We start from the raw sequence: 25,675 nt of genomic DNA on the forward strand, positions 1-25,675 counted from the left end.
TGAGTGCTGAAATGGCTTGAACATCTGTAAGGTCCAATCTGCCTCCCTCCTATTTATCACTGTGTACCTTCTGATTTATTTACCACGCTTTTCATATTTTATGTATCGTCTTAAAACAACAAGGTGGAATGCTTTTCTGCTACGACTGCAGTTAAAGATGTTGTAGGGATACATTGCATTCTATTTTAATGTTATCTTATAGTGTCATTTCCAATTCATGAGAAAAGATTATTTGGTGATCTATTGCCATACAGTCTAAGGTTGCACTCACTTTATGTTTGAATGGATTTATTCCAACTCTAGTGTTTTCTGCTATAGTTCAGTTCACTTAAGGGGTGAGAGTTCAGGTGGAAACGAATAACTGCTGTGACACGAATGAAAATGCAAGTCAGAACTGCTGTAGAACTGCTGTAGACACCTCTGACCTACTGCTGAAAAGCAAAACATGATCCATTGCGGCATAAAGCTTCTTCTTTTCTTCTTGACTCTCCGATCTTTTCTCAACTCCATACATGCCTACTTCGGTCCTTTCTTCCAGGCTTGTACCGTCACCATGAAGACATAGAAAACATGGTGCAGGTTCTAGAGGTGCCGCTATGGGAAGGCAAGGCCAGCGTGGTGCTCCTGCTTCCCTTCCACGTCGAGAGTCTGACGAGGTTGGAGAAGCTCCTGACCCCGGAGCTGCTTTCGAGTTGGCTGGCAAAGGCCAATGTCACCAGCGTGGCCATTTCGCTTCCCAGGGCGAACATCAGTAGCACACTCAGTCTGCAGGTCAGTACATCATAACCTAGTTTTATTACTACATGCACTGAACTGTAATGATAACTTGAAAGGTAGGAGGCGATAGTAGCATGACTGGGTGTGAAAGGGGCATCCTCAAAAGGCTCAGTCGTTCACAAGCAAGGATTGGGTGAGGTTCATCACTTTATGAAACATGATTATTTACCCCACTGCTTGAGAACGCTGAAGAAACTGTAATAGTTCTTGCACAGAATCCCAACTTGTTTGGAAACGGGGTTGTAGTGGAATAGGCCTTAAGACAATAAGATGAAATAAACTTGACCTCAGCATCCATCAATTATTAAACTCGCATTTTATACTTTGCACTGTGATATGCTCAAGTTCTAAATAAATCACACGGTAATGTTTTCCATTTGCCGTGAACAGTCAAGTTCCCTATAGTTCAGGCTAATGCATCGTGCCTCTTTGTTCTTTGGCAGGCCGTATGGCATCTCTGAGGCTGGCTGCCCGGAAATGTTTGGATAAAAGACTTGGTTGATCTTGGTCTTACTCCTCACCTGATAGGCTGAGAAACTCTAAGGATACGATCAGAGGGGCCTCAGTAGTTTCCTCTTTGTCACTGACTTTACAATGTAGGCCATCTGTGACACCCTGTTCCATTTTAGATCATGTGGTTTATGTGAGGTGCATCTTCTAGGTTTGTGGTTGCATCCTTTTTTCCTCTCTCTTGTGGCGCACTTACGGCTGCATCTCCTCAGTATTCCCCATGGGCTTTAGTTGGCTGTGGCAAATCCTTGGAGTGAGTGTGAACAGCCAGGTGCTCCATCCCCACCAGACGATGCCCATCTTGAATTGGCCTAATTTCCAGAGTCACCTCACCTGCCCCAGCTTTGGGTTTGTGGTGTTTTTCAGGGGATCTACAGGTGTTTCTGTAGGAATAAGTGGTTGATTCTTCTTCATTTGTATTGTTGTACCTGACACAGGGGCCTGAGGTGATGTGCTTATACAGTCCATTAAATGTGCAATGGAGTGGAAATGGTTGCTCAGCTTTTTAATACCATAGTGGAATTTGACAGAGTGGATCCCGCATGCTGCCTCGATTTGTAGTTTCTTCTTTTAGTTTCAATCCCGTTCATTTCCTGTGTCCACACAGTGCATCATTTTTCACTTCACCTCATATGGTCTCCCATATCTCCCAAGAAATCCGGTCGTCTTTCTCATTGTTTCTTTGCCAACATCATCTTCTTTGTTTTTTATGTGTTTCTTCTTCTTTTGTTCACTGCCTCTGTGTTGGCCACCGCATCTTCCTGACTTCCCCTCTGCTTATCTTGGTACCCTTTTTCTTCCCCTTCCAGAGTACTTTCTCTTTTCATGATGTCTGCTCCTCACTTGGCTCTGTTGCCTCCTCTCTCTATAGCCCCATTCACACTGCCCTTTGAGTGCGGGAATCACGCGCCGATTCTCTGCATCGTCCTCTGTGTGGAAGTTTCAGATGCGGAAAGTGGGGACAGTTAGGCTGCGGCTCTAATGCGCCTCCAGAGGTGGCATCGGAGCCACAGCTGAGGCGAGCCGGCGTCTGTGTGAATGGATATGGGTGCTGCGTCGATCTCATGGTGTTCACAGTCTGACAGCTAAACAGATCTTTCACTAATCAAATAAAAGAGAAATGGCATATAAAACAACACTACACAACCAAACAACAGTAATGTTGTAACTGGTAGTGTCATTGGCAACTTATATGAGGAAAAATAATACCGCAGTTATACATGGAAAAGCCTCTGTCACCCTGTCTGTCCTACCGACAGAAAAACAGCATCCGTCCCTGACAAAAAACTTTAACTCACCATATGTTTGTCTCCAGCATCCTGTTTACTGATGCCAGTTATGTAATTATGTAATTAAGAGAGAAAAACTTAACTTCATCACTTTCCATGATGCAGATTATTACCGCACCCATCTGATTATAAACAGTCAGTGGATGCATGTTTAGATCAACAGGTGGACACCAGGGAAAACGCATCATAAAGAAACACACAGATCTCAATGTCATAATCTGTCCAGTCGTGCCTCTTTCGGATTTGCAGCAACGTGCTGTACGAATTGACACACTGGTGCAGCTATATGGCAGAGCTGCTCGGTTCTGTGAGAACAAACAAATGTAGAGAACTGAGTTGAGTTCAGTGTCTCCGTGTGAAAAGGTCTTCTGTCTTTGTACCTTGCTGCTCTGCCTCCCATGTTGTGCATTTCTGCCGCCATGCGCTCTTCATCTGTAGCCCCTGTTTCTTGCCTACTTTTCTGTCCTTCTCTTCCGCTTTACTGTTCTTAGTAACTGAAGCAGTGGCCTGTCTTGCCCCTTCCAGTTGAATCCAGATCCTGTCTCTGGTGAGTTTGCCTGTCACTCCTTTCTTTCTTGAGGTGATGGGCATCCAGCTGTACACACAGTGTTGGGGCTGTAACAGCCTTGAGCAGCGAGTCAAACCCTGGCTGTGAGGAGGCCAAGAGGGACCCGAGGATGACCATGGCCTGTAGCTCCTCTGTGGGTTTCAGACACCTCCCACAGACCTCCTTTTGCAGGAGCACAAAGGTCATGCCACAGTCCAGCTGGTATTCTGCCTGTGTCTCCGCTCCTGTTAACCCCAGCGCCAGCAGGTAGTCGGTCTGAGTCAGAAGAGAGAAAGCCAGGAGGAGCACCAGGCAGACAGGCAACAGCTTAGTGGCTTCTGATGCTAATGTGAGTGCAAGGGGTTGTTAAGGTTCATAAAGGCCAAACCAGAGGTTTGACCATGCTGCTGTCTGGAAGGTTGGAGAGTTGTCGAGCTGCTGGAAGAGCACGTATTTGACCGGGCCACAGGGTCCATAGCAGGGTCATCGCCACAGACAAGTTGCTAGAATCACACAGGCCTCCACACCTTTGAGACTGTCCTGGTGATGTGGGTCAAGACGAAAAAAGAAAGTTTCCTTTGAAGCTTATTGTACCAGTGTTATTTGAATTCATAGTTCTGCAGGTTCACTTTTTCAGTTCCACTTACCGAATAATATACTCAGTAAGGTTGTCACCATCAAGTTTGTTTATTTGAGAGCTTAAATAACAGGTGTGGCCTACTAAAGTTTGCCCGAGCCATCCAAATGTTGACAGTCCTTTTTTAAAAGCCATTACCTTTACTAGTTGAATAGATAATAGTTATAGGACTACAGAAACACTCAGTTGTCACTTGTGATTGGACAGTTGTGATACAGACGAGAGGTTCTTGCCTTGGCTGAGTAAAGACACCAGGTTACCGTGAGCACGCAAACCTGACGACAGCCAGGTTAAATTTGGGTCTTTCATCAAGTTACTTACAGAGTAAATGTGACTGCTGACATGACCCTCCAAGGGAAACATTGGCCAACATTTAAACTGGCAAAAGTGCAGAGCAGAGAAGATTTCCTGCGACTGATTTGTTAACTTGCAAACACTTCCAGATCCTGGCTGAGGTGAGCAAAATACGGTAAAAAAAAAAAGGACTGACTATTGCAATCAAGTTAAATATTGCTGGATCGGCAAAGATGCAACTGGGAAATCTCTTGTACTTACTGTTACTCGTCAGTAAAAGACAGATTTTGCACTGAGATTGAAAGCATTGCACTATTTGTAGTAGTTTGCTGACTGTATAGACAGCATACTGACAGTTTAGCTAGCTACCCATAACTAGCTAGCAATGGACCTCTATGCAGATGGAGTCTGTGTGCATGTGTTAATGAGACAGCTCAGACTGACTCAGAGCTCAGCTGAAACTCCACTTTTTCCTGCTCTTTTTCTCTAGTTGTTCTCCTGATTTATGTAGTATTACAAAGTATTTTGTGGAGTTAAAACTTTTTCATTGCATAGATTTGTCTCCACCGTAAACCCATAAATCATGTCTTTCATTTGCATCATCTTGTGTCTTTGACTGTCAGTCTGTTTCAAAATTTGCGTCACATTCAGTCGGAACGCACTCTTTGTTTCATAGAGAGCTGTGGACAAGTGACAAATGCATGGTAAGACAAGAGAGCGAGATGGAGAGAGGTTAGTTGAAGCTGACAGATACAGAGGGCATGCCAGTAAAAGCCATTTCCCCAGGGCCTGCTACACTGACTGGAACCTAATACCATGTCCTCTTTACCATGTACGTTATAACCTCATCATGAACTGATGAAATCCACTTTGCCCTCTTTCTAGTTTAACAAACATCTCTGAAGAGTTGCGCTGCCATGTTTTTCTGCTAGCCATGCCCTGAAGAACAAGCTTTTGACATTAACATTGTCAGGACACTCTGGGGAGGAGGCTGTAATCTAGAACTAAAGCTTGAATCAACTCCTTTTGACACGGCAATAACTTTGCCAGGGAAAAGAGCACAAAACATACTGTTGCACGAATCCCTATTTGTCTCTGCAAGAGAGTCTGCCAGCCAGAAGAGGGAAAAAAGTACTTTTTTCTTTTACCTGTAAATAACTGGAAGTAGCTATGCTTTGCTCTCATTATGTAGCCTAATTGTGGACAAGCACTTGAATGTTTTGACCTCTGTTTCTCCGAGTCGTCACGAGATGTCTCCCTCCATTTGCCCTCTCAAGAAAGAGAAGTGCATATGTTGATTTATTATGAAAGGGCATAAGCTCTGAACAAACCCTCAGCCTGCTCTGATCTCATTTCTTCTGTCTGTCCAACCCCTGTGGCCACTGACAGCCTGCCATGTCTTCTCTGACGATCATTTTTCCAATTGGGTCGGGCAAATAATTGCTCATCGCCGTGTGTTAATACTGTTTACCACTCTGTCTGTCAGTCCTTGGGATGTCCATGGACTCCTGAGATTAGAGGGCGACATCTGGACAAACAGAAGATCATAGTCGTGTGTGTGCGCGTCAGCCCTAACACTCGTGTCCTCTGTGTGAGGCAAATGAGAGCAAACAGAATTCTGAGTCCTTGCATGGATTTGCCACATCCAAACATGCCTGTTACCTCCTTCATCTCTGCGCTTTCTGTCATATCAGTCCCAGGAATCTTAATTCCTTTTTGTAGGTCTCACATGTGACTGTAATACTCCATCGCTCAGCATCACATTGGCTCCACTGACCTAAATAGAAGTGACATTCGGCAGGCAAGTGAGCAGTAGAGGTGGAGGATGACAAGGGGGAGGTCAATGTTCGCTCGGGGACAAGGTGGAGAGTGTCACAGAGAGCTATAAATAGTTGCAGACTTCTGCCTATTTCTTTCTTTACGTCCGCCTATTTGTGGTGTTCTCCTCTGGTGAAGGGCAGACTGTGTCAGAGTCTGTAGCCAGAGACGGAGAACCCTCTTAACAAGCCTGGCCCAGAGGTCACCGAATAAACCACCCTCATCGCTCTCTCCCTCTGTCTCTGATCCTGTGCTGACCAGGCCACACACACATACGTACACACTAATGGTCGAGTTCGAGCTCCACTCTGGCTGTATCTCCAGTCGGTGACTAAGACATATGAGTGTGCACTGGAGAGCTCACTCAATCACGGCTAATGAGGTCAAAAGGCCATCAAATATTTACAAGAGCTCACTCCACAGTATACAGTGTCGAGAGACAGCTGTTGTAATGCAGCCACCACAGGGCTGCATCATATGAATTAATCAGATGTGTTTCATGGCCATTAGTGGAATATCTCACTAAAAGCTAAGGCTTTTTTTTTCCTTTCTCATTTGTGGTAAAAATTGCCTTGTGGAATAAAAGGCAGTTCATGTGTATATGTGAGTGTATGAATGAGACACAGCTAGTCTATTGACCATGCAGAAGAGGTAAAAGCCCATGTAAATAAGATACCAATAGCGGTTTTGCTGATGAGTCTCAATAAAGAGATGGAGAGGCTTTGAAGCCTCAAGAGAGCTAATAGAGAAAAGGTTTTTTCTTTTTTTTCTTTTCTTTTTTTTTTTTTTTTAAAAAGCCTGCATCAAATGTGTCCATGAAATGGAGCTGTGATGATGCCAGTGCCACATACTGCATACTCAACCACCCACGCAGGATGTTAAGGGCAGTATTGAATTAAGCAGAACATGTCTGTAGTTGTTAAAGGTGGCAACGGCTTAAAAGAATCATTTGGCAGGTTGGATTTGTGAGCCAGAGGGAGCAGGAGGCGTAAACCGTGCAGGAGCAGTGGAGCAGTAAGTATATTTTTACCCCGAGTTTCTTATGAGTGTTGGCCTGATCATAGTCACGATGTAGGCATCACAGCCTGGGTTAGTGTGCAGTGTTTCAAATTTAAATAATTTGCCTTCAGAGCCAATCAATATCCAATGTTCTCATTAAGATTTTGGCAGGATAAGACTGCAATGCATTTTATAGACCAAATGATTAATCCAGAGTATAATCAATAGTGGTAATACTTGTTAGCTGCTGCCCAAGGTGTAATATTGCCGTGTACAATGGCAATTATTTTATCATCCAGTTCCACAGGTTTTCGGTCCAGATCCACAGCTAGGCTTTCATTCACTCTCACTCTTAATCACACCAACAATCACAAAGTTCACTCTCTCCAGCTCTCTCTGAAACAGTCCTTATTGCCATTGTCCTTCATCAGCTATCTCATCCAAATTAAATGTTTTTTTCCTCTGTTCCTTTGCCTTAATTAGCAAGGTAAGTTGTTTTTGATTGATGTCCGTAGGGCTGGGCGATAAAATAATAACAATATCTATTGCGATAGAGACACGTGATCAATATCAATAGAAAATATGATCGATAATTTCACTGAACTTTGTTAGGAAAAGAAAAAACAGGAAGAAAACCCTGATCCAGAACTGCAAGGCATTCTGGGGGATGTAGGCAGAGGAAGGGCTTTAGCATCTCGACCTCTCTCAGCCCAGCTAAGCAAGGTTGGTGGCATGAACAGACTCACTCATTCTTTGGTAACCTAGCAACAACCTGTTGAGTGGCATGCACAGTAGCAATTTGATGTTTCACCATCTTGCCTCATAACTGCTTTAACAAAAAAACAGCGTGGAGTGAAAGGAACAAATGAGTGCGACAGTGCGAGAAAAAATTGTTGATAATCAGGAAAGGTCACGTCACCTGTTTGGCAGTATCTTGGATATTTTAAGTCCAGCGAGAGTCAGACCGATGTAGTCTGCAAACTATGCAAGGTCATCGTCCCTATCAAGTCTGGCAGTACGACAAATTTATTTTACCACCTCAGCCGCTCTCATCCATTGGAGTACAGCAGGGTCAAACAGCCACATCTGCCGGTACAGGTGGAACACCACACAAGCGGCAACAGACCACCATGGAGAGGTACTTGGCAGCAGTGCCACACAACAAAAAAATCAAAATCTTATAAAGGAATAACGGATGCAGTGGGGTATCATTTAGCAAAGGACTTGATACCGCTCAGAACAGTTGAGAAGTCTGGGTACAAGAATCTTATTCATGTGCTTGACCCCCCTTACATTCTTATTTCAAATATATTTTAAAAAAATCAATAATCGATATCAACTGATATGAAACACTTAGATCGTGATACATTTTTCAGCCATATCGCCCAGCGCTAGATGTCCATTTCTCTTTTTGTACAGGAGCACAAAAAGAAAGTTTTATGCAGGAAGAAGCGGAAAGAATATAATTAATTGTACCGTGGGGATGTCTTGGCTCCTCTGCTTTCCTAAAATCAATAAATGCAATATGCAAGTCACATGCAATTAAACAATACACACTTTAAAAAATATACTGGACATATTTACACAAGCACATTCAGTACTGCACACAACCATTTTCATGGGATATTAGGTTACGTAAATCAGTCTAGCTGTAACAGTTACAGTAAGTTGTTCAGCATATGCCCCTATTTGACCGTCGAGACAAGAAATACTGATGTTGGATGGAGATGGTTGCTTTGTGTGGTCTTGCTTTGGTTTTAATGGTCTTAAATTCTTTCCCCTGTTTACAAGTCCAACAGTTTGTGAGCAGCCGCTGAAACAAATGGAGAAATGTTTGTCAGTAGTTTCCATTTTATCTCTGCTTTTCTTCATCTTTCTCTCACCCCCATTTCTCTCGTCATTATTAAGGCTGTTCAGTCTCTTAACATCAGCCGCAGTGACCCCTCGAATATGGAGCTGCAACATGCCCCAGCTGCCACAACGTATCCACTTAAAACCCCCACAGGTACACCCAACAAGCTACTTAGTGGGCTCACCCATCAGGCTGAAATAATGTGATGGGGAGTGCTGCACGCCTGAGGGTTGATGCCCTGCTACCTCGGGCCTGGTTAGACTGCACTGCTGTAGGCCAAGTGAGCCCTACACAGGCACGCATGGAGGAAACCACCAGCTGACAGTGCCTGTGGCTCTCACTCGCAGACAAATAGCTCGTTGATGCTGTGTGCGAGGCATCAGCAGTCCGCCCAGTGCTGTTCCATCTAAGATTCATGCCGTGCTTCAGAGAGAAAGGGCAGCCAAAGAGCACCTCCCAGAGGTCTTTCTCCCCATATAATGCAGTGCCACACCTCTGTGGTGCACAAGGGTTCCATAGGCTCCTCTGACACCCTGGCCCTCTTCCCAGTGTGCTGCCACAGGGTCCCTTAATTTTTAAAGACTCAAAAAAAAAACTAACCAAGTGTTTTTGCCTTGACAAGCAGAGTAAGAGAGTTGGGTAAAAGGGCTAGGGTCAGGTGGAGTTGCTTTGTACTATTTATATGCTCCGTAGTTGTACCTGCACTTGTGTAGGTCAAGTGATCTGGTTCCAAATGGAGTACTGGTGAAGAGAGCGAGGAAGGATGGGCATGAGTGTCACTGAGGGACCCACACCAGCTGCTGTTCCTCGCACACGCATTTGTTCTCAGCAATCCGAGGAATCCACCGGCTTAAGCCTGTTTCTGTTTCCCTGTTAGATAAGGAGCGGGAAACCTTGAAATCACTTGCCGGTGGAGATCGAGAAGTTGAGGGGGCGATATATACCAGGGCGAGCTGCCCTGTCAGAGGGAGAAGGATGAGGCGGGCAGGAAAAAAGACTGAGTTAGGAGCAGAGAGAGAGAGAGAGACGGAGTGGGATAAAATAGAGGCAAGCGGGGCAGATGAGGGATGGGGATGCCAGGCAAGTTGCAGAGCAGCGGAGGAAGACAGTGATGTAGTGGTAGCGCGTGGAGGAAGAGAGGAGGAATAATGGATGAGGACAATAGAAGTGCATTAGTGCAGGTGCAGGCGTGTGTGTGTCTGTGTGAAGGGGGAGCTGTGCATGAAAGCACTGGAAAAGGGAGTGACAGATGCCAACATCTGTATGTACATCTACTTATTTCATGATCCGACATAATCCAGTCCAACTTCCTCTTGCATGCACATCTCAACTTTTGAGTAGAAACGCAGACATTCTGCAGGGATTATTGCCCTCGCCCATTAGCATGTGGTTTTTAAGAGCCGAGCAGGGCTATAACAATGTGGTTTTGAAAAGAAAGCCAACAAGGCAGCACCCACAGAAATTTCCAGACAACTCATCCAAATGATGTAGTGCTCTTGTCGTTCCAATGGAGAGTCTAATCAGCTGAAGTTTAAACAATGCTCGGATCCCACCCACCCGCCGTCCTCTGCGACTTCTCCTCCAGCCGTGGCCCGCCGCACATCCACACACAAGTCCACAGTCACACACCCGCACATGCACTCACCTGGCCCCTGGAGAAGCCTGTCACTGTGAGTGGCCCGCTGCCATGGGAGGATAAACTACCTGTCATGACGACGACTTTCTGTGGAATTCATATCAGAGGCAAAACAAAGGAGGTGCTGAGGTCGCGGGGCATCACTCTTAAATTATTCATCCTCTGCTTCCTCCTTCCGTCTCCTCACTGCCTGTCGTCCACTTTGTTCTGCCAGCTCACAACAAGGGCAACTGTCAGCCTCCATCCCATCTCAAATTTTTGGTATAGAAAGTAAATAAACATGGTGGAGATGTCCCGTTTTTTAAAAAAAAAAAGTTACTGATTGACTGCTGTGGGGGTTATGTTTATGTTTACGTTCATCATGCGGTGAGGTTCGGGAAGGGCAGTGCGTGTTTCTCACTTCCGAAGGTCAAAGCGTCATGAAATTTTAAAATGTGCTTCCCTCCCACTTGTTTGGTCCTCTGGTGTGCATAATTGATCGATGTCCTGGCAGCTGCTTTTTTGCATACAATAGCAGGACGTCTCTATATAGGCACGCTGGTGGTTAACTGAATTCAAGGCAGTCGAGTAATTCCATCACTCTGTGTTTTCCGAATATAGGAGTCGCTGTTTGCTCTGGGCTTGACAGACGCCTGGGACCAGAAGGTCGCCGATTTCTCCGGGGTGTCAGAGAAGAGCAAGGGGAAACTCCACCTGGGTGGGGTGCTCCAGTGGGCCTCCCTTGAGCTGGCTGCTCAAGCTGGGAAAGGAGAGGACAAACTAGAGGAGGAGAACATAGAAAAGCCCAAGCTCTTCTACGCCGACCACCCCTTCATCATCTTCGTGCGAGACAACACTACTGGAGCGCTGCTGTTGATTGGAGCTCTGGACCATGCCGAGGGAGAGGCCCTCCACGATGAGCTGTAGCACCCTCCAACGCCTCTTGCTTTCTTTTCTGGCTCCATCTCTTACACCCTCCCTCTCAAAGACTACACACTGGTTTCTAAGTCGAGACATTGTCATTCACCGTGGCACACTATCATATCAGGCTACAGCTGGCTGTCACACATTGACACGGCATAGTCTCGCGCTGACTGACACTGACACCGCTATACCCGACGCTGACACACAGTCGCACGCACACCGACACCTACATGGCATACATAAATGGAGATTCTGTGCAAGACATTACGAAAGTTGACGGCTACAGAGAAAACAGTAACTTGTCTCCCGCGCATTCGCACATAGACACATATATACAACCAAGGGCCGCAGTGAGCAAGTCAACACAAAACAAAATGACAAACAAGAGCGCATTGACAAACACTAACATGCTGACAAGCAGAAGTGGGTACACTGACACAACACTTAGAGCAGCATCAACAAAGATCTTTAACGAAGAGCGGCACGCAGTGACACTTGAATCCTTCCTGTCAGGCAAACACCAGGGCAGGTGATTGTGTGTGTGTGTGTGTGTGTGTGTGTGTGTGTGTGTGCGTGTGTGCGTGCGCGCGCGTGTGCGCGCGCGTGGTGACCGACCGATCAAGGGTGCCCAAGAGGCCGTTCTCGGAGCTGGCAGGGACCTGGGCGGGGTCCCCTGGGCTAGATCTGAGGAAGACTGATGGATCGGCCAAGTGCTTATTGATGAGCCAGCTTAATGCTAATGGCCGTAATGAGTCACACCGCTTGTCAACAACACGGAGAGGACGGGGGAACCTTTTAATCTCTTAATACCGTCAAGGATCAATGACACCGTTATGCCGCTGGAAACAAATATGACCGACATTGCTTGACTGAAATGTAACAACTTAATATTTCAGATGATTACAGCAATTGAAAGAGGTGTCGATTTTCATATGTATATTGGTTTTCTAGAGCACCAGAGTGGATGGTTGGAATATGTGAATGACCTGGGATAGTTTTAATATTTGAGAAGGTGCATTTTTCTTAAAATAAATATGTATGTTTTTAATTCATTTTTCACTTGCGCTTCGTGATTTAAAAAAAAAAAAAAAAAAAAAACAATCATTGAAACATATACTATTAATTTCTGATTTGTGTGGACTACCACTGCTCCAGCTTTCTTGACAGCACAGATGCAAGGCTTTTTTTTTTTTTCTTTGCCCTGAACCGTATTGGCTGACATTGAGCCTCAAGGGTGCATGGAAGCCCCAATCTAGCATCTGTTATTGGATTTTGAGGGGCAACACTTGATAGGCTACTAGTGTCTTAAAAGTGCAGTCACTCACTACATGCTTCCCAACAAACAAAAAAAAAGGTCAAATGTCCTACTTCCATTTCCACGAATGAATAACAGAAATAAAACACACGAGGGAATGGGAAAAGTAGCCCCTCCTTGCCATATTTCTGTCTATCTATGCAGCGTGCTTTAGTGGTGTACTGGCTGTCCATGGGTTTACAGACAAAGAACACTTGTGAGACTCAGTATTCATTGTCAGTAAGAATGTGTGCTACATCTGCCCTGGTATACTGCTAAGTAACAGCGTCTAGACACACAGCTGGTCGGTCTGATGCACAGCATTCAACGAATCTGTTCCTGTAACACTCCGGTACAGCTTTGTTCCTAATTTAGCCCTCCGCACAGGTCTGCTCGGCAACAGAATGTGGCGTACGTGTGTGTGCGTGTGTGTGTATATGTGTTGGTGTGCGTTCATGTGTGAATAAAGCTACCACAATGACCTCTCCGCAGTGGCCTCTGTGCAGCAGAGACTTGTAAAGGGCACTATACTGCAGGTATACTCTACACTGAATAAACCTGGGAGCTCAATTTAGACAAGCCGATGATGGATCCGAGGCCGTCCGCTGTGAGCACATCAATCCTGCTCATTCCAACACCAGCTCCCCGCTGACTCACCTTCACATTTCATTCAGTTCACAACACTTACAAACGCATGCGTGTCCACATCCGCTCGGCCAGGCATAATCTTACAAAAGAAAAGCTAAGAAAACCACCCCTTTGTGGTGCATAGAGCAGCTACAGTGTATGTGCAATATAATATACGGGTATCACATGCCAATGAAATAATTTAAAGGGACATTGCTTCAATTATTACATATGAGCTTCTTTTTATCTTGCCCTTGGTATAAACGTTTAGTATCTTAATGTTTTTTTGGTGTGATAGATTTATTATTGTTATTATTTTTTAAAGATTTTTTATCTTTAGGCTTTTCATGGATAGAACGGCGAGGCATCCAGCAAAGAGTCAAGGGGCCGGAATCGCACCTGCTGACCCAGACCCTGCACATGGGCCACACGCCCCACCAGGCGAGCCACCATGGCACCCCAGGTATATCAGTTCCAAAGGACCAGTGTGTAGGATTCAGCGGCATCTAGTGGTGAGGTTACAGCAACCAGTTGAACATACTTCGCCGCACCATCCGCTTTCAAGCATGTAGGAGGACCCATGGTGGCCACTGAAAAATGTAAACAGGCCTTCTTTAGAGTCATAGGTTAGCTTAACATACAAAGGAAACATAAAACACTCACATAAAAAAACTCTGCAGCTGGTATCAAGATGTAGCTTATTGTATAACAGAGTGATCACAATGTATTTTGAATTGTATGTATTTCAGGTGTAGGTGAGGAAATGGCCTGACAGTCATTACCAAAGTGCCTTAAAGCTATGCAGTGAACCTTAAAACCTACACAGACCCTACACAAGATGTAAGTTTGTCTGGTTCTGTTTGTGTTTATCTCCTAGAAATGAGAAGTGTATTTGATATCTTAATTGGCTAGTCCACTTATACTTGTGTTTTTATCCATTCAAATAATGCCACGGAGGTGTACTGTGCACACGTCTCATGTTTTCTCAGGATTGTGGCATGCAGGGTAAAGTTCCCAACTAATTACATGTTGCTCTAAATAATTTCCAAAGCACTGTGATTTGCGCGAGTCCAGAGGTTTAAGAATATCACTTATTTCACGACACAATACATTTGTCTGCAACGAAAACGACCCTGAACATTTTGTGCCACTGTGCTTGATATATTCCTGAAATGGAACACAGTTGTAGTCTCGGCTCTTTTTCAGACGGCCTTTTTTTTTTTTTTTTCAGATTTGTTGACTGCGTGTTTTGTCTCCCGTTAGCACACACTGTCCAAGAGCGCTCTTTGGCGATAGCAAGCAGCAATATTTTTGGACAGGTAATTGAGGTGAACTGCGTTATGAGCCCTCGGTGAAGGCCTGACACTATCACCAAACAGGAGAGCTTCCCTCCGCTCTCTCACATGGGAAAAGCAAAACAGGTTTGAAGGGAATTTAATGTTTAATCTCTGTTTTTAAATAAAACATGGTAAAAGAGTTGCCATGAACTGCCTGTCTTTCCTGCTGCTGCGTATAATGGGTTCAACTCTTGGACAAATCCAAGCGGCAGAAAGGAGGGTGAGACTGCGAAAGAGCACTCAGAGGCAGAGTCATGCCAGTTACAGTACTTACCCTTTAGAGGAAGTCATAGAAGTGGCGCTGAACAACTGGGGGTCAACTGGCTGACAGGGATGCTACAGGGGCCCCCCTCTCTTTTTTTTTTTATTTAACTTTGCTTGTGCTAAAAGCTTGAGATAAGTCAAAAGTGAGGTCAAAAAGCATGCGATAAATGAAAACAGACATGTTTCATACTGTAGGGAAAGCTTACTGACATTCTGAAAAAAAAAAAAAAAAAATCATACACACACATAGTCAACTGCTCCAGACCATGTTCATTCAGATGTGGGTTTAAAAATTCATGGGGTGTGGGAGATTAGATGGTAATGTCGATGCACTTTCTCAGCTATTTAAATAACAAAATGGCCCACAGACATAAGTAAACCTAACAAGTGTTTACATAGCCTTAGCAGGGGGTTCACATCGGCTCTTTCAAAGGCTGGGATTTGCCTTCTGATGCTGTTGGTGACTCAGGGAAAGCCTAGTCAATTAAAACAAATCGAGTTAATTTATGTATGAATTTGAGTTGGATAATTTTAGCAAGTACGTTGGCTATTAATGAATTACAAGCCCTCAGAGATGCAAAAAATAAGATGTTCTGAGAATCAGAACGCAAAGTGAGACAGATATGCAAAACACAATGCCTGCTAAAGCAGTCGGTGAGTGGCCCGAACATGTGCCAGGGTACTGCAAAGACGGATACATGAATAAATGGTAAATGCAAATTCTAAAAAAAAAATTTGTTGAAAAGTCACAATATTCTTTAGATGGACTCGATGGTGGTCTGTTTGTGCTACTTTTAGACTATTTAAATTGAAGTATTTGGAGAGAGATCTGCATGTCTGGGATCAAACCACCAACCTCGAAATGAATGGATGACAAGAAATCTTCTCTATGCACTTCTTTCAATCTAAGGTTACATCCATTATTATTATTTATTCTTAGTATTTTAATTGGGTTATAGGCAAGGCAAGGCCAGTGTATTTGTATAGCACAATTCAGACACAAGGCAACTCAAAGTGCTTAACAGGTGCACAGCAAATTGCATTTAAAATACATTAGAAACAAGTAGGAAAAAAGAAATTCCACTTAGAAAAAAAACATTAAAACAATTTAAGAAATTAAAACAAGTTAGGAAATAGGAAAAGAGGCTAAAATAGAGTAAGTTCATAAGAGACAAGAATAGAAAATAAAGGTCAGTGCAGTTCAAAGCCTTGAAATTGCAAACAGAAAGGTCTTTATTTAAAAGGGGTGAGAGGTGGAGCAGATCTGCAGTTTTCTGGAAGTTTGTTCCACATATGTGGTGCTTGATAACTGAACGCTGCTGCTCCATGTTTAGCTCTGACTTGTTCTGACGGGGCTGAAAGCAGACCTGTACCCGACAATCTCAAAGGTCTGGGTGGTTCATAATGTGGCAGTAGATCAGAAAAGTATTTTGGCCCTAAACCATTCAGTGCTTTATAAACCAAGAGCAGGATTTTGAAATCTATTATTTGACAGACAGGAAGCCAGTGTGAAGATCTAAGAACTGAAATGATGTCATCTACTTCTTTGGTTCTTGTTAGGACTCGAGCAGCAGCGCTTTGAATCAGCTGCAGCTGTCTGATTAATATTTTTTTAGAGTCATGTAAAGACACGGTTACAGTAGTCGAGTCTGCTGTAGGTAAATGCATGGATAAGTTTTTCCAAATCATAGTCAGTTTATCCTGAATATGTTTTTAAGGTGATATCAGGCTGACTTTGTAATTGTCTGAGTCCATGATTACACAGATGTTTCTGGCTTGGTTTGTAGTTTTCAACATTACAGATCGAAGCTGAGCAGAGACCGTAAGTCGTTCGTCCTGCCGTGCAGCTCTTCAGAAGGGAGGATGTGAAGTTCGGAGAGGTGGACCGAACACTATACAGGAACGTCAACTCTGCAGCAGCCACATACAAGCGTCATCCGAAGATGAATCAGACAGAAAAGCAGCAGCAGCAGAGCAAGTATGGCTCCCAAGCATCTGGCAGTGCTCAGGAGACCAAAAGACAGACAGCTGAAGAAGAGAAGAGGGCAAGGCTGAGACATGTGGCAAAACAGTGAAAGCGGGCCATGGAGACGGGCGCTGATCCGCCTCTGGGGGTAGTATCAGGGTCGTATTATTGGAGAACCGAACCAGTGTGAACGGATAAGCCAGCGGCGCAGAGCGGGGGTGTGTCAATCAGACAGGTCGGTTAACTACACAGATCCTTCGCTCAAGTTAATACAGAGAAATGTCCCACAAAGAAACATTACATAACCAAACAACAGTGACGTAGTAATTGTAACTGTCTTTGGCAACTTACATGAGGAAAAAAATATCACAGCTGTACATGGAGCAGCGCCCATCCTCCCACCTGTCCTCCTGCCTGTCCTTCCGCCCGTCCTCCCGCCTGTCCTCCCGCCCGTCCTCCCGCCTGTCCTCCCGCCCGTCCTCCCGCCTGTCCTCCCGCCTGTCCTCCCGACTCCTCGTCACATTTCTGCCCGGAAAACAGCTTCTGTCACCTGCAGAAAACTTTAACTCACTGAGTGTTTGGGATGAAAATAAATCACCCCCTGAGAGGGATCGTATCCTTCTCACCTTTTTCACCCCTGACCCTTGACTAGAGTGGTCTCAGTGCTGTGATGTGATGTGGTTGAAATCCTGATTGGAAGACATCAAAAAAGCCATTCATCATTAAGTAACTGCTCAGCTGTTGAAATACATCATTTTCAGTGATTTTTCTTAAAATTGGTTTGGTTTGATATGGGCCTATAATTATTCATTACTGATGTGTCTCGATTGTTCTTCCTCAGGAGTGGTTTAATAGCTGCAGTTTTCATGGCTTGGGGGAAGACACCTGAGAGAGGAGACACGTTGACAGTCTGTGGCAGATCTGGAATCATGCAGTTGAATCTTTTTTGAAGAACCCTGCTGGTAAAATATCAAGGCAACAGGAGGAAGATTTCAAATGCCACATTGTCTTTTGCAGGTTTTTGTTATTGATTGGATCAAATTGTGTCATGGTATTGGAGTCGGTTATAAGCAGACGCATGGACAACACACCTGTACCTGGTACGTTGGCACGGGAGGGTTAGTTAGCCTGTCGGCAGTAGCAAACAGGGCACGTGCATTGAGAAGACGGACTGCCTTGACTTCTTCAGTTCTAAATTGAACATTTAGAAATCTCTCTTTGCAAATGCCAAAATGAACCCCCATGCCAAACGATGTTGCTCTGATCTGCGAGCAGATCTCGTTATTCTGATTTTTATCATTTAGCGTGGGCATAGCCAGTCCTTGCCCTTTTGTTGCGTTCAAAGAAAAAAATCAAGCATAGCGCTAATTTGCACATGTACACATAATTTACCACTAAAGCTGTCGCCGGGAAGCCATAAAAGGCGAGGATACTGTTACTAATCATATTCCGGTTGTGCTGTTCTAAGTTTGTGTGGTTGCGAATATTAGCTACCTAGCTAAGTGTTTGCTAACTGGCTACAGTGAACAGTTTAATTAAAAAAAATAAAAATAAAAAAATTTAAATTCATTTTCCAATAGGTAATTATCCAGACATAACATTAACCAACCCCATAGAAGAAGCAAATGTGTCAGGTGTGTAATGTTTATTGTGTTTTTTGGGGGGATCAAGAAATTTGACTGGCCTATAGTCACAAAAAAGACTACATCGAATACAATTCTTTTCATGCTTTAAGAGAAATGAAACCAAAAGAGTGGTTCATTCTTAATTAGGGCACCTCAAACATTGAAAAACACTAACTAAAGACCATGTGGGTCTATGAAATTATCACACAGCCGACATTTCGACTCATCATGGCAGAATCACGGGTACAATTATTAATACCGATCATTCCTCTGCTCCCCTTGTGTCTCCCAGTAATCCATGAAAATGACCAGCTTGCACGATTACACCTTTTTTCCACAGACAATTCGTGGACATTTTTGGCATGTCATTACAGGGACAGCAAAGGTGCAATTAATAACACGAGTGACTTCCAATTAAGGTGAGTTGGGTTCCTGGGTCTCGGTATTATGCATGCTGCCTTCACCGACATTGCTTTATTGAGACATTTAATGGACCAGAATTATTTGAAAAAAAAAAATAATAATTTTGCCTCTGCTTTCTCTGTTATGACCTGCCAAACGGTCTAGACACACCTAAATGAAATGCAGCCACAATTAACGCGCATTAATAGTTAATAGAGTATCCACCAGCAGGAAGTTATGTAGTGTGGAGCATGATGTTAAGCCTGAATGCTGAGTGTGGCTGCATATCCGGGTGGAATAAACAGCATTTTATGTTGCTTTTGCAGCGTGACGCTACTTAAAGACCTTGTGCAGCCTTCACATTTGGCGTCACGCCAGGATAAAGACAAAAAACTTGTTCCCTGCCGACCATGTTCAAACTCTGGCTTCTTCGTTCCTGCAATCCCATTCATCTGAACGGCGTGTTTTGGGGGGGTTTGCACCTGTAAGTAAGGGTTTTCCATGCTCATAATGTGAAATATTTCACATTCATGGCTGGTATGAATGTTTACCTACTTAAATACTATAAACTGTAAACCCGTAATGGATTAGTGGGATTGCTTTCGGCAAACCGCAAAGCCACAAAACTTCTGAAAGCTAAATATCACTCAGTAGCTTTCCTCTGTCACTATTGTCTATTGTCTTTCTCAGCAGCAGATAGTTAATCTGCCTGAAGCACACCGTCTGCAGCAGCCCATATTAACGTTATTGATCATTGTCAACTTTCTCTACTCCCCCCCCCCACACCCTCACACATCTCACGGTACTGTGGGGTTTCTCGGTCTCTTTCTTTCCAGTAAAGGTTTTCTTTTTTCATTATTCCCTTTGTCTGTTCTTCTGCCCAATAACCTGTCTCCTTTATTGCGCGCAGTCCTTAGAAAGTGACAACTTGAGAAACTGAATCAAAGTTTCAATAAAGCCCAGACTGCTGTGGGCTTTGACAAGTGAGGTGGCTAGAGTGGAACAGCACAGGATGAGACTGAAGGAGGACATCTCGGTTCCAGAAAGATAAATAGTTCATGAAGCTGTTGACTTCACCATTTTATTACTTTTGTCTCAGAATTTTCCGCTTGCCTGCAGCTCTTTCTGCCCACAAATTATTCATCACGCTCCCCACAGGCCCTGGCTGTCAATCCCAGGATTAGGAGCTGCTAGGGAAGATGGGAGCTGTAAGTTTGTCATGAGCTCAGGTGCATGGATACTTGCCAGACTCTTGATAAAACTATAAAATCTATCATGATACCTTGTAATCAGTTCTGGTTTTTAGAAGAAGACAAAGCACCAATGAAGACTAGACTGCTTCTTTGGTTTTTTTTTCACCTATGCTTTGACCTTTTGTCTCTCCTCTATTTTGTAGCAGACTCAGGGGAAGTGGAGGAGACGCTGAAGTCTTTCCGATGGCCTGGAGTCTCTTATGTTGACAACAGGAGGTCCAGCCTGAGGGGGAAATGACAGCTACATGTGAGGACAGGAAGTGATTTGTACATAAGCATTACACACTCCTACCTTTTGACAGTGCTGTTACTTTTATTTATTTTTTTTAGAGTTTTGAAGTGACCCATGGAAATGTTGCGTTTCATCCACAGTACTTCATTTTTAAGATGAAGTATACCTCTTTCCAACACTCTTCTTTTGCTCGATGCCATGAGTGTTTCCTTTTGATGTGGCGTCCAGCAAATCTTTAAAATGACAAAGCAGCGCATAATAATCCTGTATCACTCTCCTCCAAAATGCCTAATTATATAATTATGTGATTACCTCTGGAAGGAAGAAATTGCCTGGCTTTTTTTCCCCCCTCTGGATTTTGGATCTTTGTATTTTCTTTTATACAATAGTGAGTGTCAGCACAATTACATCAACCTTGAAGTCCAGACTACTGTCAAAAGTAATGATGATGCTCGAAACAAAGCAAAGAAAAGCGAGAGAATCGGAAAGCGAGATTATTCTGACAATGTGAACCAGATGTGATTATGAAAATTGGTGTCCTTCAAAATGTCACAGCGTTTCAACAGTCTATTTAAGCGCTTTATGAGCACGTCAGTGCATATACAATACTATACATTTGCGCGTCAGTGTATGTAAGCACAGAGGATCTGGAGTTGAAGGCAGAGAAAAGACTTTGATGGAGAAGGAAATGTCAGACTGTGCACCAGTGACCTGGTAAATCCATCAGCTGGTTAATGGAAACCTTGTCAGCGGTGAAGAATTAACGGTCAAGGTCTCCTGGCCACCGACAGTGGCGCTCTGCATGCTTAAAACGACATTATCTGCATAGCAGATAAACATTAAACTGAAATACCGCTCAACTCAGACAGATGTTATACAGCTGTTCTACAGTCCAGTCGGTGTTTGCGAACATGAACAACTTGCATCCTGAGCCAGAAATGAGCTTCCAGGAACTCACCTGCTGTGTCATCCAGGGTAACCGTCTCAGAAGGGCTTCGTAAGCAATGCATGGAATGGTATATATATTAAATATTAGATAAGTTGATCGGCAGGTGTGTGCTGTTTAGCGTATTTAATTGTTGAACTCAGTGCTTCCTAAAATGAGGATTAGCACAGTTACATTAATTCTTAATTCATATTTTCTGTTCTGAGTCTTCATCAGCGTGTGTCAGTTAATTTGTTTTCTTTTGCGTTTTTTCTTTGCTGTGGTGTTTTAAGAATTCAGAGACAGACGAAAGTCAGGACGAATCTGAAGTGCATGTAAAAGCCTGTGAAAGTCGCTGGAATATGAAATAGTTCGCCAAACTCCCTTTGTATTTTTTACTTATTTCTCTTGTTTTCATCTAATCTCATCCCATCTGCCTAACCTTATGTGTCTTTATTTTATTCTATCAATATTTATTTGCAAGCTAATATTAACTTGGTAAAAAAAAAAAAAAATGGAAAAACAGCAGATTTGGCAAACGTGGAGAGCAGGCTGTGATTGTAGGTGTGCGCTCAGTGAACCTGCACAGTCACTGTCCTCTCATCAATTGAATTATTGGAATTAATTACCACTCTCTGCCCGGGAACACACGGCTGGCATTTACATACAGTGACCCATAGTACCTTGTGTGCATGTGTATATGTATGCTTGTGTGTGTGTGTGTGTCTGTGTGTGTGTACATGCACCTTCCCCTTGGAAATAACCAATCCCGAGCGTGGGCAACGATCACACATACACAAATGCAAACACACACACACACACACACACACACACACACACTGACACATTTTGCTGTACCTGCCTGTTGGCATTATTCGACAAGACAGCTGCATGTCTAATCTGCATAGTGATATCATTTGGATAATATTGGAGGAAGCTCAGGGACCACCTGCTTGTATGTTTAAATTCTGGTGAGGAGAGGGGCCAGGTGGGTTGGGGGTGGTGGGGGCTTCGTGCAGTTAGAGCACAGCCTTCTCCAATTATGATATACATTGTTATAATTGGGGCACGCATGTCGGCGGGTGTAATTGCGCAAACTTTTTTCCTGCCATGTCTCGTCACAGGCGCGTGCTGACATTATCACGCGGAATCGCCACCTTTTTTTTCTCTCTTGTCCTTGAACCCACCATCCGGCAAAAGTTTAATTCCGTTGATCGTTCCTGGTGTAATCGAGGACTTGTTGCTGGAGGACAGAAAGAGGAAGTCGTGCAATTCTTCCCCAGATGCCTCCCATCACAGCCACAGGAGCCGGAGGCCTGCGTGCCCTCACAGGTGCAGACGATGCCCCACCTTAACCAAAATGCGGTTCCAGTGGAGTGCCGCACCGACGGATAGCGGCTGAACCCCGGCGAGACATGTGTTATGGAGCCCTTAATGAAAGAGTTGTGCCCCATTGAGCCCTATAATGAATCTTCTGACATTGAGAATCCCACGGGGGGGCTGCTTAATTCCTAGGAGTAAGTTCAAGTAGCTAACACATTTTGATAGAGGAAATTGCCGCCGAAAGAAAAGATGGGCCCGATGATGTTTCGCTGCGGTTCTTTTTAATTGGCCGCGAGTAGCCTGGTACGCATGTACCCGCGTGTCGCCGTCAGAGAGAGGTGTTCGAAATGCCTTTGTTCAGCCTCTTTATGCAGCCCTGTCCGGCTTGTCTAATACCTGTTTAGCTTTCATCCCGGCTAATGGAAATGTCAAAAAAAAAAAAAAACACTGTAGAAAAAGCAGGACTGCCCATTCTCCTCAGAAGCCAAAAGATGTGAAGCGGAGATTGCTGCCAAGCCTCGTCAAAGACGCACACCCCTGCACACACAGGCGCAGTGCTTTGCAGTATTATAACTGATAAGAGCTTTTGTAGATTTTGGTAATGATGTCCCTGAATACCAAGCGAGCTGCGTCTAAAGAGACCCACAGGAATTAATAAAAATGTCTCCCGTTCCTTGGTTGCTAGCTCGCATTTGAGGGATCACAAAAAAAAATGAATGAATGGCATAATTTAATTATGTATTTCAGGGTGTCTCCGCATGTATTGCGCCATTTTGGAAAATCTTGCATCCCTCCATTATGATCTGGTTCTTTGTCTTTTTTCACCCGCCTCCCCTTTTTCTACCTCGCTCTTTCGTTTCTGGCGGGGCTTCTCTTTCTTTCAACGTTCCTTTCCAGTGTCTCCACGTCCCCTTTCTGTCTCGTCTTTAATTCTGTCAGCCCCTTTCCTTGTATCCCTTTCTTCCCTCGCACGCCTCCGCCTCTCTACACCGCCGCTCCGATTCATTCCTCCTCTGCTCCCACTCTTGTGCTTGGGCAGGTGGCGGACCAGCTGGCCTACTACATCCATGTGTCAGCGACGGCGATCACGGAGGAGACGTTTGATGCGGCTGTACAGTCTGGCGCAGCGCAGGGCGACCCCACCCCGCAGCTGAGTGGGACGACCTGTTTGCGTGCCCCGCCACCCACCTTGGTTTGCCTTCAGCACCTACTGGGAAAGTAGCATCAAAGACAACAACACCACCAACCTGTGTGCCGCTAAGCTCGCCGGCCTCACAGGTGGGTAGAGAAAGAGACAGTTCAGCGTCAGACTGCTCTGAACTACTGTTGTAGTTCTAGAGAAAAAACGTCTTCGCTCTTATGAAGAGGATGTGTACGGGTCTCCTCAGTTATCTAGCCAGATATTCATCGGTAACGTGAGCTGCTGCAACTGCTTGCCTGCGAGAGTTTGTAGAAGAAATTGCCAGTGATATTTGGCCTCACAAACATAAACAGCTCGGCAAGATGCTCGGGGTCCTTTCGTAATCAAGGTTTTGAAGAGAAAATGGATTTCATTCCTACCTGCGTGGTCGCTTATTCTTTCTTTCAGTCCTTTCAGAGGATGTCTCAGTCAGAATCAGCAGCAGGACTTTTCAATCAGTTTCGCCGAAGCGGCCAAAAAAAATGACTCAACTGCAGGCGCAAAACATTATCCTCCCGAAAGAGGAGTTCATCATGATAAAGGCTACGGCGCTATCGTCTTTACAAAATGTCAGTTTTGACAGCCCACTGTTGATCTGCTTCATGTGGAACAACAGGCCCTTTCTACGATTTGGACTCGTTCTTTCATGTTGCAACCAAAGAGACGCTCTCTGTTGTTTGAAAAAAGCCCCGGAAAGGTAAAAGCTGACGGACTAGTTGAATCGGGAGACACACAGGGGTAATCACACAGCACACTGGTAAGTTGTGATGGTTCAATTCTCATGCTAATTATCTCAATCAGCGTGCAAAACGCCACCGCTTTTTTTTTTTTTTTTTTTCAAAGAAGCGGCACGCACTCGGTGCGCGGGCATGCGAGCGCACGTGTATACACACCCGCGCCCGTCGTAAACAGAAACTGCACACCCACAATTACACCTTCCTCCACCTGACACAGCTCCATGTTTCCCAGATAATCAGACAAAGATTGGATAATCCTGACAGAAATCCTTTTTCATTCCCTCAGCCCCCCTGCAAATTCTCATTTTGCAATATCGTTTTCAGTCAATACCCCGACAATCAAAGGCCTTTCAAGGATTTAAAATTCCTAGACTCTGAAATCAGGCCTGTGGGGTTCACATTTGATTTTTTTTTTTTTTTTTTTTTTTTGTGCTTTCTAGGAACTACTTTTAGTAACAATGAAGTCAGACCGTGAATATGTATGTAAATGGAGAACACAGGTAATGCTATAGCTGCCGGGTGTGTACATTTCTCTCCCATGTCGGACTGACTGGCAGCAATCATGCAAAGCGCCTTGTTTGGCTCGGAGCGAGGCTAAGCCCCGCTTCATCCATTAACCTCTGGCTCGCCAAAGGTTAAGTGGCCATAGCACAGAAACATACACCTTGAACTATATTCACATGCAGCACAAACATGTATGTGGATAAAGCAGCACCCGCTGGCTGGCGAAATGAATCGTAGTTGTGTGCTTTTTAGCTGTTTTGTTCACCTTCTGCGCTCTGAGTCGGCTCATTATTTTTTTTCCTTTTCCTCCACTGTTTTTCTGTCCTTGTCTTGTTTAGCTCCTCTGTTTAAAGGCTAATGGAGGGTTGCATGTTGCTGCCACTGGGTATAAAAGTGTGTTTTGATGATGCCCAGCTATATTCCTTGCGCTGATTCTAACTTTCTCCCTCGGCGAAAACCGATAACAGGAAGCTGTTGTCTCGCCAGAAAACTCTGGCCTTCAAAGTCCCTCATTATTCCGTGTGATCCAGCACGCTGTTCCCCTCTGCTTTCAATCGTGCGCGTGTTCCGTTTACGACCATTAGTTTCATTCACGTTAGCGTGTGATGCTACATTTCACCTTCTTTTAAAACCCCAAGTGTTACGACCCGAGTGTGTGGACTCGTCGTTTCTTTTCTCGGGATTTCTCTTGTCCGTCGCTGCTGAAGCTGTAAACACTTTCAGCTTTCTCCCACCGAGGGTTGC

The 25,675-nt window shown here is 44.4% G+C and overlaps 1 protein-coding gene across 4 annotated transcripts in view; it reads left to right on the top strand.

Annotated features, from left to right (window-relative positions):
* The window catches only part of serpinh2 (serine (or cysteine) peptidase inhibitor, clade H, member 2), a 117,557-nt gene extending 104,520 nt beyond the window's left edge, over window positions 1–13,037 (top strand). For all 4 annotated transcript variants that reach the window (XM_037112515.1, XM_037112516.1, XM_037112517.1 and 1 more), the window contains 2 exons: window positions 539–771; window positions 10,960–13,037. In XM_037112515.1, coding sequence (XP_036968410.1) covers window positions 539–771; window positions 10,960–11,265 — 539 coding nt within the window. In that variant the 3' untranslated portion in view covers window positions 11,266–13,037. The remainder of the gene's footprint in view (window positions 1–538; window positions 772–10,959) is intronic.
* The last annotated feature ends 12,638 nt before the right edge of the window (window positions 13,038–25,675 follow it).

The sequence above is a fragment of the Acanthopagrus latus genome, chromosome 10 (genome assembly GCF_904848185.1).
Source record: "Acanthopagrus latus isolate v.2019 chromosome 10, fAcaLat1.1, whole genome shotgun sequence".
Classification (NCBI taxonomy): domain Eukaryota; kingdom Metazoa; phylum Chordata; class Actinopteri; order Spariformes; family Sparidae; genus Acanthopagrus; species Acanthopagrus latus.